General features: G+C 50.8%; 5 protein-coding genes across 5 annotated transcripts; 2 read left to right on the top strand and 3 right to left on the bottom strand.

Annotated features, from left to right (window-relative positions):
• Positions 1-521: 521 nt before the first annotated feature.
• On the top strand, positions 522-2,976 carry N7482_001845 (isopenicillin N synthase family dioxygenase; the record flags this gene model as incomplete). The annotated part of the gene is made up of 6 exons (XM_056683970.1): positions 522-838; positions 1,043-1,335; positions 1,387-1,673; positions 1,728-2,069; positions 2,124-2,192; positions 2,245-2,976. 6 exons carry the CDS (start codon positions 522-524, stop codon positions 2,974-2,976), a joined length of 2,040 nt encoding a protein of 679 aa, XP_056547576.1.
• A 1,058-nt stretch (positions 2,977-4,034) lies between these two features.
• Positions 4,035-4,851, bottom strand: N7482_001844 (putative urea hydro-lyase/cyanamide hydratase; the record flags this gene model as incomplete). The annotated part of the gene is made up of 2 exons (XM_056683969.1): positions 4,035-4,243; positions 4,326-4,851. 2 exons carry the CDS (start codon positions 4,849-4,851, stop codon positions 4,035-4,037), a joined length of 735 nt encoding a protein of 244 aa, XP_056547575.1.
• A 709-nt stretch (positions 4,852-5,560) lies between these two features.
• N7482_001843 (uncharacterized protein) lies at positions 5,561-6,274 on the bottom strand (the record flags this gene model as incomplete). The annotated part of the gene is made up of 1 exon (XM_056683968.1): positions 5,561-6,274. The coding sequence occupies one exon, from the start codon at positions 6,272-6,274 to the stop codon at positions 5,561-5,563; it is 714 nt and encodes a 237-aa protein (XP_056547574.1).
• Positions 6,275-6,360: 86 nt separating this feature from the next.
• Positions 6,361-7,436, bottom strand: N7482_001842 (MIP transporter; the record flags this gene model as incomplete). The annotated part of the gene is made up of 2 exons (XM_056683967.1): positions 6,361-7,335; positions 7,401-7,436. The coding sequence occupies 2 exons, from the start codon at positions 7,434-7,436 to the stop codon at positions 6,361-6,363; spliced, it is 1,011 nt and encodes a 336-aa protein (XP_056547573.1).
• A 2,627-nt stretch (positions 7,437-10,063) lies between these two features.
• N7482_001841 (putative autophagy protein (Atg22)) lies at positions 10,064-12,020 on the top strand (the record flags this gene model as incomplete). The annotated part of the gene is made up of 6 exons (XM_056683966.1): positions 10,064-10,251; positions 10,312-10,346; positions 10,428-11,183; positions 11,260-11,384; positions 11,457-11,618; positions 11,676-12,020. 6 exons carry the CDS (start codon positions 10,064-10,066, stop codon positions 12,018-12,020), a joined length of 1,611 nt encoding a protein of 536 aa, XP_056547572.1.
• Positions 12,021-12,266: the final 246 nt, after the last annotated feature.

Genomic DNA, 12,266 nt, shown 5'->3' with positions numbered 1-12,266 from the left:
ATCACATGTTCGGACTAAAAAACATGTAAATAATATACATTAATCAGCACATCAGTATAACTATAACCACTCAGGAGACATTAGGGCTATTTGAACAGTCAGGGCAGTTAGATCAGCCAGAGCGACCAGCTGAGGCTATTCGACTTAGGCAGGTTAACTACCAAAGTAACCAGAGCGAAGGGCTTCAACGAGATATACAAAGTGTTGAAATGTCGGTCATACGCGAAATTTCTGTCCAAATGGCTAGGTTTTTGAATATAATGGCTTTTTGATGGAAATGAGAACATTCTTAGAAATAGTGGGGGCGTAGGTATCCGGGGGTATTACACATCATAGTACGCTAACTAAATATGGGGTTTGGGGGGGGTGAGGGTAGCATTTTCGGGGTGTGTTTTTAGCAATGCCCTCGCATATCCATCCAGACTGAGAAATGCCAATGGCTTGGCTCCTTCAATGTAAAAACGAATACTGAATTGGAGATTCTCGGTGCTAGGACCATTCGGCGCCGATCCACATTTCAAATGGGGCGATCTTGTCCACAGGTCTCGCGATCGGAGCCCGTCGATGGCACCATCAGCTTTGGGCCGCTGGACGACCGGAGCAGGTGGAATACCCCTCTCGTCGGCCTGCAGCCCCCTTCTCTTCGTTGTAACAATCACCTCCAATTTTGCCCATCGCAACCACGCGAAATGGCTAGGGAAAAGATTCTCTTTGAGAAGAACGGGCTCGAGCTCTTCGGCCTTTTCCAGCGGGGTGCACGCGCACAGGCACTGCCACTGATAGTCCTAATTCATGGCGGGGGAGCCACGACGGCGTTCTTCGATAATTCCGTCATTTCGTGAGTTTGCCTCTTCGCATGCTTTTTGGAGTGATTGAATGGGAATCTCATAAGCATATAGAGTGGTCAGCGAGTTCCACAAGCTCGGCCATGACACCCTCAACATCTCCCGCCCTGGCTACGGGGGACGCCCGCGCCGAGCAGCTTAACACCCCTGCGGGACTCGATACCGGTATTTATCGACTTCATCGACCAGGTATACAGTGAGAAAGGGCATGCAGGTTTGATCCTGGTGGGACATTCGATCGGCGGGGCCATCGCCCTGTCTATCGCCCACGAAGCGCAGGGGCGGTTGCCAATTTTCGGCGTCAGTGCCATGGGGTGTTTGCCGACTCTGGCGCCATTGAGGCTGCTTCCCGAGGTCGACCCAGAGCCTGAGAATCCAAGATTCGTTGTCGACAATAACCCGGAGAATGTCAGACGATTCATGGGCAGAACGGAGTGGTTGAACCTCGATGCGCTGTCTGCGGATATTGTGTCCACGGTTTTTGAGCCCGGTATGTCTTGCGAATCTCAAGAAACAGGCATGCATTTGCTGAGTGTAACAGGCATCAAGGCGGAAATCAAGGAGTACCAGACCTCCGATCTGTACGAGTACCTGGTCGCCAGGGTCTTTCCCGGTATCCGGGTGCCGGTCCAGTATTTAGCGGCCGAAGCCGAGGTCCTCTGGGATGACGAAGAACAGGGGAGACCGATATTTGATACTTTGGTATCGCATTTCAAAAATGCCTCCGAGATTGATTCAGCTATCTTGCCACGGGGTGGCCATAACTATGAGTTCTCCAAAAGTGTCGACATACTGTTGGATCGCAGGAATGAGTTCGTCCGGAAACTAGTATGGAATCCAACTGACGGAAGAGAAGCGTATCTTTCACTAAGGTTCTTTTAGTCAACAAGATTTGAACGCACCAACGGCGAAACGACAATCCAAGTACCATTTACCAATGTCCCCATCTTGGATTACGCTCAAACGGCCTCCGCAAGTACGCGAGCGACGTTCCTGACAGCACTAAAAAACGCCATCGTCAATGTCGGCTTCTTCTACCTCAAAAATACCGGTGTTCCAGATGAATTATACCGAGATCTGGCCGAGCAGTCCATTGCCTTATTTAACTTACCATTGGAGAAAAAACTGGAGATTGAAATGGTGAACAGCAAGCATTTCTTGGGTTATGCCCGGCTCGGCCAGGAGGTAACGGCTTTGAGAAGCGACTACCGCGAGCAATTCGACGTAAGTTCTCTTCCTGTGCAACTGTGATTACTTTATACTTACTCACTGGCACAGTTTGCGACTGAGCTGCCTGCCCCTGGCCCCGAGGAACCCTTATATCGCAACATTCGTGGGCCCAACCAAGTTAGCCGTCATCCCCCTCCCTTTCCAGCCTCGAAATAATCTAACCGATCAGTGGCCGGATGCGGAGGTCTTGCCCAGCTTCCGTTCCACGATCGAGCACTATCTAGAATCAATCGAAACGTTATCGAATTCTTTCAAGGCCCTCGTTGCCGAAGCGTTGGAGCTCCCTTCAAACGCATTTGATCAATTTTTCGATTCTCCACAGCAGAATAAGCTCAAGTTGATCAAATACCCGGAGCCCGTGGACGCCCAAACTGACGAGGACACTCAAGGAGTCGGCCCCCACAAGGACTCGTGCTTTCTGACCTTTCTCTTGCAAGGCACTCCGCACACGGGACTAGAAGTGCAAAATAAAGCGGGGACGTGGCTGCCAGTGAAACCCATACCTGGTACACTGGTTATCAACATTGGCCGCGCTCTAGAAGCCATTACAGGCGGCGTGTGTACTGCCACGACGCACCGAGTGAATCTGCGCCGTGAGAACTATCTCGATGCTGACGGCCAGTCGCTGGGCCCACGGTTATCTTTCGCGGTCTTTCAGGGCGTCAGTCTTGATCTGGGTGTTGAGAAAATTCACATCAGGATCCCGCAGCATATCAAAGAACTGGTTCAGGATGAGAAGGTACGATCGGATGCTGAGGCCACGTTTAACGAGATGTTCAATGGAAACATCGGCGAGGGGACGCTGATTGCGCGCATCACGAGCCATCAAGATGTCGCACAGCGATGGTATCCTGATCTCCTCCAGCAGGCCTTGAAGGCCCAAAGCGATAAACACCGATAACTGTTGCTGTTTGCATTAGATAATTCCACCCCCGGGCTACTACAAAAAAATCTGAACAGCGCACGCGCCTTCCTTCCTTGTCGATTAATCAGGGAGCCTCACGTGTCCAGTTCTACCTGTCAACCCTTGGGCAAGGCCCATAAGCGGGCGTAGCCAAGATTAGCCCGCTCCTACCACATGCTTCCCCGGAGAAACTTCAGGGTTGGAGGGATTGACTGCGACGTATGAAGCAAGTCATGAGATAAACCAGGTACACTGAAAATCAAGGAAAAGCCTGCTCTATCAAAAATAGACACAACCCAATGTGGCCTGGCAATCAAATGCCTAATGTAGCAAGTGGGAACACAGTAATGAAGCTTTCCTGTGATATGCACCGTTCGTCCATATGCCGTTCTTCCCCGTCAAAGATATAGAGATTCAATATTGCTCTGATCTTCTAGACAGGCTGCTCATTACACTACCGTACCTTTCGCACTTTTTCTGCTTCCTGTGTACTGGTATCTTTAGATGCTTCCACCTGTCATCATCAAATTAATGAATTACCGTCAGGCAAGCTACTCTACTGAAAAGAAGATCGAATATGTGATTCAATTTGCAGTATCCTGGCAGGTCTAACCTCCCAGAGAGCAATGATGGCGACTTTTTCACAGAACAACCGGCCATTAATCCAGAGCTAAACCAGAAAGGACATTATACTGCAGGAGCAGTACAATTGCAAAGATGGAAATTGAAGAGCATCTTTCATCAGTCGCCAGGAGTCACCGAGAGAAACCAGAAGACGATTTATGGAGGAACAGCCGCAATTTGCGACACCAGGAAGCTGACAACAAAGCTTGAACCAAAGAGGAAAACAGAAATTTCTGAAGGAAGCCAGACAAGTTATGTATTTCTGTTGTGAGTGGTGACAGAAAAGCTCCTCTTCGCAACATATCAGGTCGGGGCACTATCAGCATCTAGGTCCCATTGCTCCCATCCATTCAGCTTACTTTGCTTTCCATGCGAAACCACACCATGGTTTACACATTTGATCGCACATTCGTCCACTGGGGCTTGTGAATTTACTCATAAGGTGCCATGAGGGTGTTTCCGAGCACCATCAAGGAGAAGTCTTTCTCGCCCAGCGTGGACGTGTGCGACCAAGGCTTGAGCTTGTTTTCTTTCTCAATGGTCCTAGCGAAGCAGTTGCTCCACTGCAGACGTGGGAAGTGCTTGGTAACATCTTCTATGGTTGATGGATGAACTATGTCAGAGTATAACCCAGCATTGTCTGGTTCGACGAGTTCATCAGTAAGGTCGATCGTGCATGGTCTGATAATATATCTGCGAGTGCAAACTACAGGGGATCATACCGAAGATCGTTGCCAGCTGCAGTAACTGGCCTACAGCAGTGATCTTTCCCTTCTGGCACAAGTCTTGGTGGCGTATAATCGCTTCCGCTACGCTCTCTGCTTGGTCTTTTGGAGCGGTCGCGTTCTTAGAGTCTCCCTGGTGTTGCAGAACATCAAGAGCCAGGAATCCTCCGTAGAACTCGAAGCTCATTTTGGTTGCATTCAAGTTCTCCTCAGTTGTACCAATGTCGTGGAGCAGACAAGCCAAAAAGTAGGTCTCGTCGGAGAAGGCCCACGTTGGAAACCTATATCGTTTAATAGCAATTCCGTAGTGATAGACTCGGAGAGAATGATTGTAGGTCGGGGTGGGGAGATGAGCTTTGGCGTAGGCATCGATACGTTGGGCGAGAGGCGTAGATGGTATCGGCGTTTGGGCCACTGGAAAAACAACGGGCGCTGCTGATGGAGGATCGGTCTCGAGAAGAGTGGAAGCAGATGACAAAACAGGTGTAAAGCCATAAACCGAGATCCCCGCGGAGGAAGACATGGTCGAATGTGGAGGTAGCAAAGCTCCGTGGCAATTCAATAATCGAGAAAGACCGCCGCTGATAGTAAATCAGGTCATGGCAGCGGAAAAATCATCCTTATATTTATACTATATACTAGACCTTTGTGCCATCATGCTTACAAGAAAATGAATCTAGATCTTTGTCCCGCGAAAGAGGGCGTCATTGGTAAGCATTGACGCCGTTTGTGGACGTTTGTACGCTGGTGCTGACCAACGAAGAGTCACTGCGGAAACTAGCCGGCGCAACGGAAAATGTCTTATGCTCTTTCCAACTCAACAAGACTTCTCTATGAATAAAAGTGGCATCTTGATTTCAATCAGCCACCTTCTCCGCGGAGCTTTATCCACCACAGCCCTTTTCGTCGGTAAAGCGGGATCTGGAACGGTGTTCAACTCCGGCAAGTGGCGGAAAGCTTATACGCTTATATATTGACAGTGACTCTGAGGTGGCCCTAAGAAAAATGACATGCGCTATTTGATGCTTGGCCCACCCCTCACCATTGCTCGGTGAATTAAGAGCGTACTATAGGCGGGGACCGGCCAGTATGCACAATGTTGAGCTAACTAATGCTTCTTCACTAAATTGCTGCTCGAACAATATGTAGCGCAAAGCAAAACATGAGGGTGGCAAATGCAGAGGTAGCAGATGCACATAATCTAATAACACCCCCTATTCCCTGTGGCAGATTCAGGCAACAGGCACGTTCTTCGGCTCTCGCTTCGTGAGACGCAGGCGACGCCTCCACTTCATGCGACTTTTCTTCATTGCCCGCTGGGTTCGCTCCAGGGGATAGTTGACGGGGGATTCTCCGCCAGTAAATATCATGAAATCGTACAAGAAACCTCCCATGAAAGCCCCACTGGTTGCGCCCACCCAGGGTCCGTAGAACCAGTACGGGTTGAGAAACATATCATTGCTGTAACCGAGCGCAAGAAGTGCGAGGCGGGGTCCAAAATCGCGACTGGGGTTAAATGCAGCACCGGTTTGGTAGGCGAAAGTCATCGTCAGACATGTAATGACAAGACCCATGATCAGCGAGCTCATACCAGCGCCAGGCGGAGCATTCTGATCATCACCCAGAGCCAAGATTGTGACGGCGAGGAAGCACGTTCCCAAGAACTCGGTGAAGAAAGCCGTCGCAGGACCTATCCAAGCTTCACGCTGATTAGTGACAAAGCTGTTGATGATCGCGGTGTCCGCGTTCGTGCTGATGTAGTACTCGATCGAGTGATAGTAGAGACCATACGCCGTGAGACCGGCACAAAAGGCGGCAACAAACTGCGCCGCGAAATACTCAGGCATCTTGCTCTTGGGGAAGCCACGGTAGAACCAAAGCATTATAGTGATGGCTGGATTCAGGTGTGCACCGGAAACACCACCGGAAATGTAGATGCCCATCATGGTGGCGAAACCCCAGGCCCACGCGGTGGTGTTTGGGTTGCCTGCATCTGCCACAGTCACGGCCAAGTCCGCACAGAACCCAATTGTTACTGCACATAGGCCGCCAGGGCCTCAGCTAGAGCCTCGCGGTGGTGTGTTCGAATGACCGACCAAGTCGTGTGGTTGTTGTGCACTTCATCCTCAACCAGGTCCTGCACCAAAGGATGCAGGTCTTCCGGGCAAGTTGCATGATCGAGGGCGGGAAATTCAAACCGTCCGCTCGGTTCGCCATCGGAGTGTAGCTCTGGTTCCTCGGGCACCGGGCGTAATGGATCATCGCTCAAGTACTCTGGCTGTCTCGCTGGAGTTTCTTCTGTTGCCTGCGACCCATCTTCATGGAGAGTTGACAGCTGCTCGTCAAACACCGAGGGCCGCCTCAAACGCGTTGAAGAAGTGCGAGACAGGCGTGACCCTTGCTTGCCGAATGTTACGTCGCCACTCAGCACCTTGTTCATGAAGTTGTTTTCACGCTGCAGGCGCGCATCCTCCACCTGCGCCGCCATCTTCCGCGGGTCGGCACTTTTCTCAATTCGGCCCTGTTCAAGATCATTGGGATCGACGTCTAGCCCAAGTCGCTGCGAATTTTCGGCAGGCAGCTGAGCATTGGCGCGATTTTCGAGCAATTCCTCCTTGGTCGGTACCATGCCTGGTCGCACCACACGCGGCAGGGGCTTGGCCAAACTCCAAATGGGCTTCGCATTGTTCGCTTGTTCGTACGACGGGTTGAGATCGGCATATCCAGGCTGCACGAACGGCTCTTGAGAGAGCCGCATCTGCGGAGTCTCATCTGGGCCAGCCAGAGTGAACTTGCCCTGCGTGCGATCCGCGAGGGTAGTTCTAGGGGCCAAGCTGGGCACTCCGCTGCCACTCCGTCGAGCTGCCGAGCTGCGTCTTCGAACGCCAGAGCTGGTCTGCCCTTCTTCAATGGTCGAAAAGCGTCTGGTGGGCGACAGAGCGTCATCTTCCTCGAATCCTCGCGAGGCACTAGTAGGCGAGTTAGGGGCCTCACTTCTAGCTCCCGACTGGACAAGAGACACGCTGATTAGGGGGAAACAGCTCTGGAATTGCGAATGCTGGACTGGCTCACCAATGCTCTCGGCCGTCGTGGATTTCCTTCGTCCATGATTACTATACACCGTGTAGGTCACACCCTTGTCAGGCTACTTCAAGCTCAACGGCTGCCAATAAGTGCCAAGAAGAACAGCCGGGGGGATCTGAGAGGATCAACACGGCCTGGAAAACGGCAGGAACAAAAAAGGAGTGTGGAGATGCAACTCCGACCAGGGAGGAAAAAGGGAAATCGATTGAGCGCAATCGTGGGGGCAGCTCCGAGATATAAAACAGACGATCTCCTCATTCGCTTCCTCTACGGGTCCCTCGCAGACACAGGATGGGTGCTCAACTTACGCAATAGCCATCCGATCTTCACGACAATCCTGCTCGCGTCGCCAAAGCTTCGCCAAGAGAATCAAGATCCACGCAATCATAATTGGCGGCTCACTGGCTAGTTCCTGTCCTGGCCCACCGACTCAACGTGTGCCACTGATTGATGCATGGCACACCCAGCTGGAACCCATGGTGCTTCACCCTAACGAGGCGATCGTGCGGGTTCACCCAACGACTCAACCCAGCCCAGTGGGGCTCATATGGTTGCTGCATATTCGTCTTCCGTCCCATCCGCGGTGATTGATCGTGCAGCAGTTGCCCTGAAGGAAGAAAAGGCCCATGACATCACCCTGCAAGGCTTGCTTCCGGACGGGCGGATTGCTTCTAACCGGACTTATTTTAACAGGACAGCCAACTCCACTTTATCGCCACTGAGCCAAATTGCAGCCCGCTTATCAGACACGATTTCCTCCCAAGCCCCAATTTCATCTTCGAGCTCCCATCTGGCGACTTCACTCGCGTCCGAGTACTCTTCCTTTAGCTCATCATCAATCCCAACCTCCTGAGTCTTTGCTATTCCACTATCCTCTGTTTATGACCTTCTTCACGAAATCGAGAAATCGTCTAAAACCTTGCATCTCAGTTACTTCCATCCGCTTTTCCTTGTTCAAAGACCCGTGAAATCGGGATTAATGTGCTCTCGGATAATAGCAACCTCGTTCCAAACCTGACCATCGAGAAACGATATGTTGTCCGATGGAGGAAAGCGTAGCACTACCGCGGGAGTTTTTTGAACTCCCGGAAGGAGATATTGTAGGTACCCTTGCCAAGAAGGGCTGGTGCAAGTAGAGTTTTGGTGGCTGCACGCCCCTCCGGCTTGAAACTCTAGTACATCCGATTATCTGCGTCTCGCTCCATTCTCACGCGATATTATCGAAAAATCATACGGGGTTGCATGTCGAAATATGTGGCAGACCAGAAGGACTTCACTTTCGATGTGAAAACCATGAGGAATCAAGCCGCTCGTAGACTCGAAGGTGGGAAGAAATAGGGGCAAATGCTTTGAAAACCAGGCCTCAGCGTTGAGAGCTATCACGTGATGGCGATGACTCTGACCAATGGAATCAGGCAGCCAGGCCGTGATCCTCAAATGATAGGCCTCCTCCCCGACTTCGGTTCCAGGAATTATAGTATGGTTTTATTGTTTTAAGTGAATACTTTGGGCTCGCAACTAACACCCTGCAATAGTAGGGTTCGACTTCTCACCATGACAAACCACCACAATCTTCTCCGTGATTCATCGCACTTACAGCGATCCCACCTGACTCGATCTGATCTCGTCAGATATGCCACATATTAACATGGGATCCGGTTTTTGGCCACTTCTCTAGGTCACTGTAGTTTCAACCTCCCTTTGATTTCCACTTCTACCTCCTGTGGCATGTATTGATGGTTCTAGTAGCCGTGGTCCCAAAACAGTTTCTCTGCTCTCGGAAGTCAAAGCTATAAGGGATTTGGTATGAAGACCCCATGATATATGAATGTTCATTGATGTTGCGCACCTGCAACACATAATCGCCTCCTTGTCCAGCCTAACTAACTACAATATCATCAATCCGAAACACGTTTCTATTATACCAAGTAGTGCTGATGCGCCTATGCTAATGACCTCGCTTTTTCGAGGTCGATAGACCTGCATTCTATCTAAGCAGAGACTGATGTGTGGAATTCCATTGCTTTGTCATTCCTGATAAGTTAGTAGCTTGCTTTGTAACCAGTTGGACCAAGCCGATATTCACCGCGAATTCGGTAGTTCTTCGACCACGTCAGCCTCTTGGCGCCCATTTTCCCCAGGCTTAGCACTACCACACAAGAGACCGCCAGATTGGGGGTAAAAGATAGCTTGCAGAAGGAAAAAATTGCTGAAACAGGAACACCAGCGCGATCTTCCCGGGACCCCTGCTGCCCGCTAACGCGCTAAGGACTGTCATTGGGATCTATTCACCACAAACGAAAATCCCGGTCAAACTGTGTCGCGGGTCTTGTCAAAAGATTGCAACGGACCAATGGCCGTCTTCGTGCTGGTCCCGACGCACGTTGCCAACTATCGTGGGCCGTGACTGGTCTTCTGCGGGCGCGCCGAGTCGCTAAGCTCTCACTAGGCCGGTCGCGGTCGTAGCGTGGAGCGGATCCAGACTGTTATCGCAAGATCGGCAGTCTCATTTCAACGCGACTGGCCTTTGCCTCGTTGAGGGTTTAGCACGCGGGGGAAGGCCGGGACGCAATTTAAATGGAAGCGACATTCCTAACTAACGAGGGTGCCCCCCAACTCTCCTTTCGCCAGATTGTCTTTTGCGCGTGTTCATGCGACCGGCAGCGAGAGTCATGGATCATCCCAAGGACACCGCACTCTCCACCGTGGAGGTGGATATAGGTCCACAGGGAGCCGTGCCTCAGGTCGAAAGTTTGGACAAGACCGAGCAGCCTATTGCTCCGGATCAGTTCGATGAAAAGTACCGCACGAGCCGGAATGAGATCTGGGCTTACTATGCGTGCGTGTGATCGTTGAGCGAGATAGGGAGCAAAAGCCACTGAACACAAGGACTATGTAGCTATTACATCGGCAATAACGGGTTGTCACTCTTCAGTGAGTGATTCTTTTTCGCGTTGTCTTGTGTGCATTTTCTATTACGAAAAGAATGACCAGCTCACAAGAATTTATGGATAGACTTCGCGCCCACTGCATTCCAGAATTTGCTTTATCAGGCAGCCCCCTCGGATGGCATCATGGTCTTCGCCGGGCGCCCGCGCTCAATCAACAGTATCGTGCTGCTGTGCAACGGGATATCCTTCGCAATCCAAGTCGTCGTATTTTTGACGATCGGTAGCTTCGCTGATTTCGGTCACTGGAGACCCAACATTCTCATCGCGCTGTCGATCATCGCCTACGCTATTGGCTTTGGCTGGTTGGGAGTACATACTTCCGACAAATGGGAGGTCGGTGTCGGCCTCTATATTGTTGGCCTCATCGCCTACCAAACAACATTGACATTTTGGACGGCTGCCTTCCCAGGCTTGGCACGCAATACCATTGAGATGAAAGAGAAAGCAGACGCCTACGTCGCGGGGAATATCACGCGCGAAGAATACGACTATGCCGATACCATGATGCGAAGCCGTTTGTCTAACGTGTCCTTCTATGTGCAATCAGTGGGCGAGATTTTTGTCTTGGTGATCATCGTTGGAATCATGTTTGGCCTTGATGTGAATGCTAGCGAAGCGAACAACAACTGGGGTCTAAGTGTGTTGATTGCGTTCGCTTCTGGTGTCTGGCTGCTTGTTTCCTTGCCCTGGTTCTTCCTGGAGAAGCGTCGTCCCGGCCAAGACCCTGGAAGACGAGGGATTCTCATTGCGGGTGCATGGCAGCTTTGGCATGCGATGAAACAAATCTGGCAGCTGAAGCAGAGCTTGCTCTATCTCATTGGTAAGATAACCATATCCTCGCTAAAACGGAAAAGAAGAGCCGTGATTGACAGTTTTTTCTTTCCAAAAAAAAATAGGCTATTTCTTGCTTGGAGACTCTTTGAACACTACTGTGACCGTGATTGGAACTCTGCAGAATAGCATTGTTGCCTATAATTCCCTCCAGCTGACGTACCTTCTTATTGTTGGCATCGCGGCGCAGGTGAGTCCCCTTTTAAAGATATAATAGATTGCGCCAATACTTGATGTGAAAACTAATACTATATGAATGCAGGCCGTCGGCATTTACGCATTTTGGTATATTCAGCAGCGCTTCCGCTTGGGAACCAAGACCATGTTCAACACCATTGCAGTTGGTATTATTCTCCTCGATGGCTGGGGCATGATCGGAATCTGGACCGACAAATTCGGCTTTCATAACACGTGGGAAGTCTGGGTTAGTAACATATTCGATGACTCTGCCTCGCAGGCACTGACTCTCTGGTTTGCATAGGTCTACCAAGCATTCTATGGCCTGTTCATCTGCCCCTGGTACAGTTACTCGCAAATCATGATCTCAGAAGTCACACCGCGTGGCCACGAGTTCCTGTTTTTCAGTCTGTTCAGTATCATTGGCAAGACATCATCCTTCATCGGCCCGATTGTCTCGAGCGCTATCATCGATGCCAGCCCGACGGGCAATAATTCGGCTCCCTTCTACTTCCTATTCGCGCTAAGCGTGGTCAGTTTCGGCATCTTGGCGTTTGGAGTTGATCTGAAGAAGAGCCAAGCAGAACAGGAGAGGTTCCTGCAGGATAAACAGCGGCGCCTCAAGGAGAAGATGCCGTCTCCCGCGTAGGGCAGGCCGTCCGCAGTGTGAATATGACATGCATGAGGTTATGATAGTTCGGTGCGGAGATAAGGTGCTCCTGGTATATACCACGCTCCTATATTTCGATCACCTCCATATATAAATTGTATTCAATCTGAACTTGCGCTGCGAATTAATGCTCACTAAGTAAATCGTGCTATTTCAAAAGCCCATGTTGGGAGGCGGACATTCGGCGGTCGCCTCAATTTCTCGGGCCCGAGCGCGTAGTGCTCC

Source organism: Penicillium canariense (genome assembly GCF_028826845.1).
Source record: "Penicillium canariense strain IBT 26290 chromosome Unknown utg000001l_segment0_segment0, whole genome shotgun sequence".
Taxonomy (NCBI): Eukaryota; Fungi; Ascomycota; class Eurotiomycetes; order Eurotiales; family Aspergillaceae; genus Penicillium; species Penicillium canariense.
Note: the sequence above shows the minus strand (reverse complement) of the source record. Positions and strands in the feature narration are given on the sequence as shown.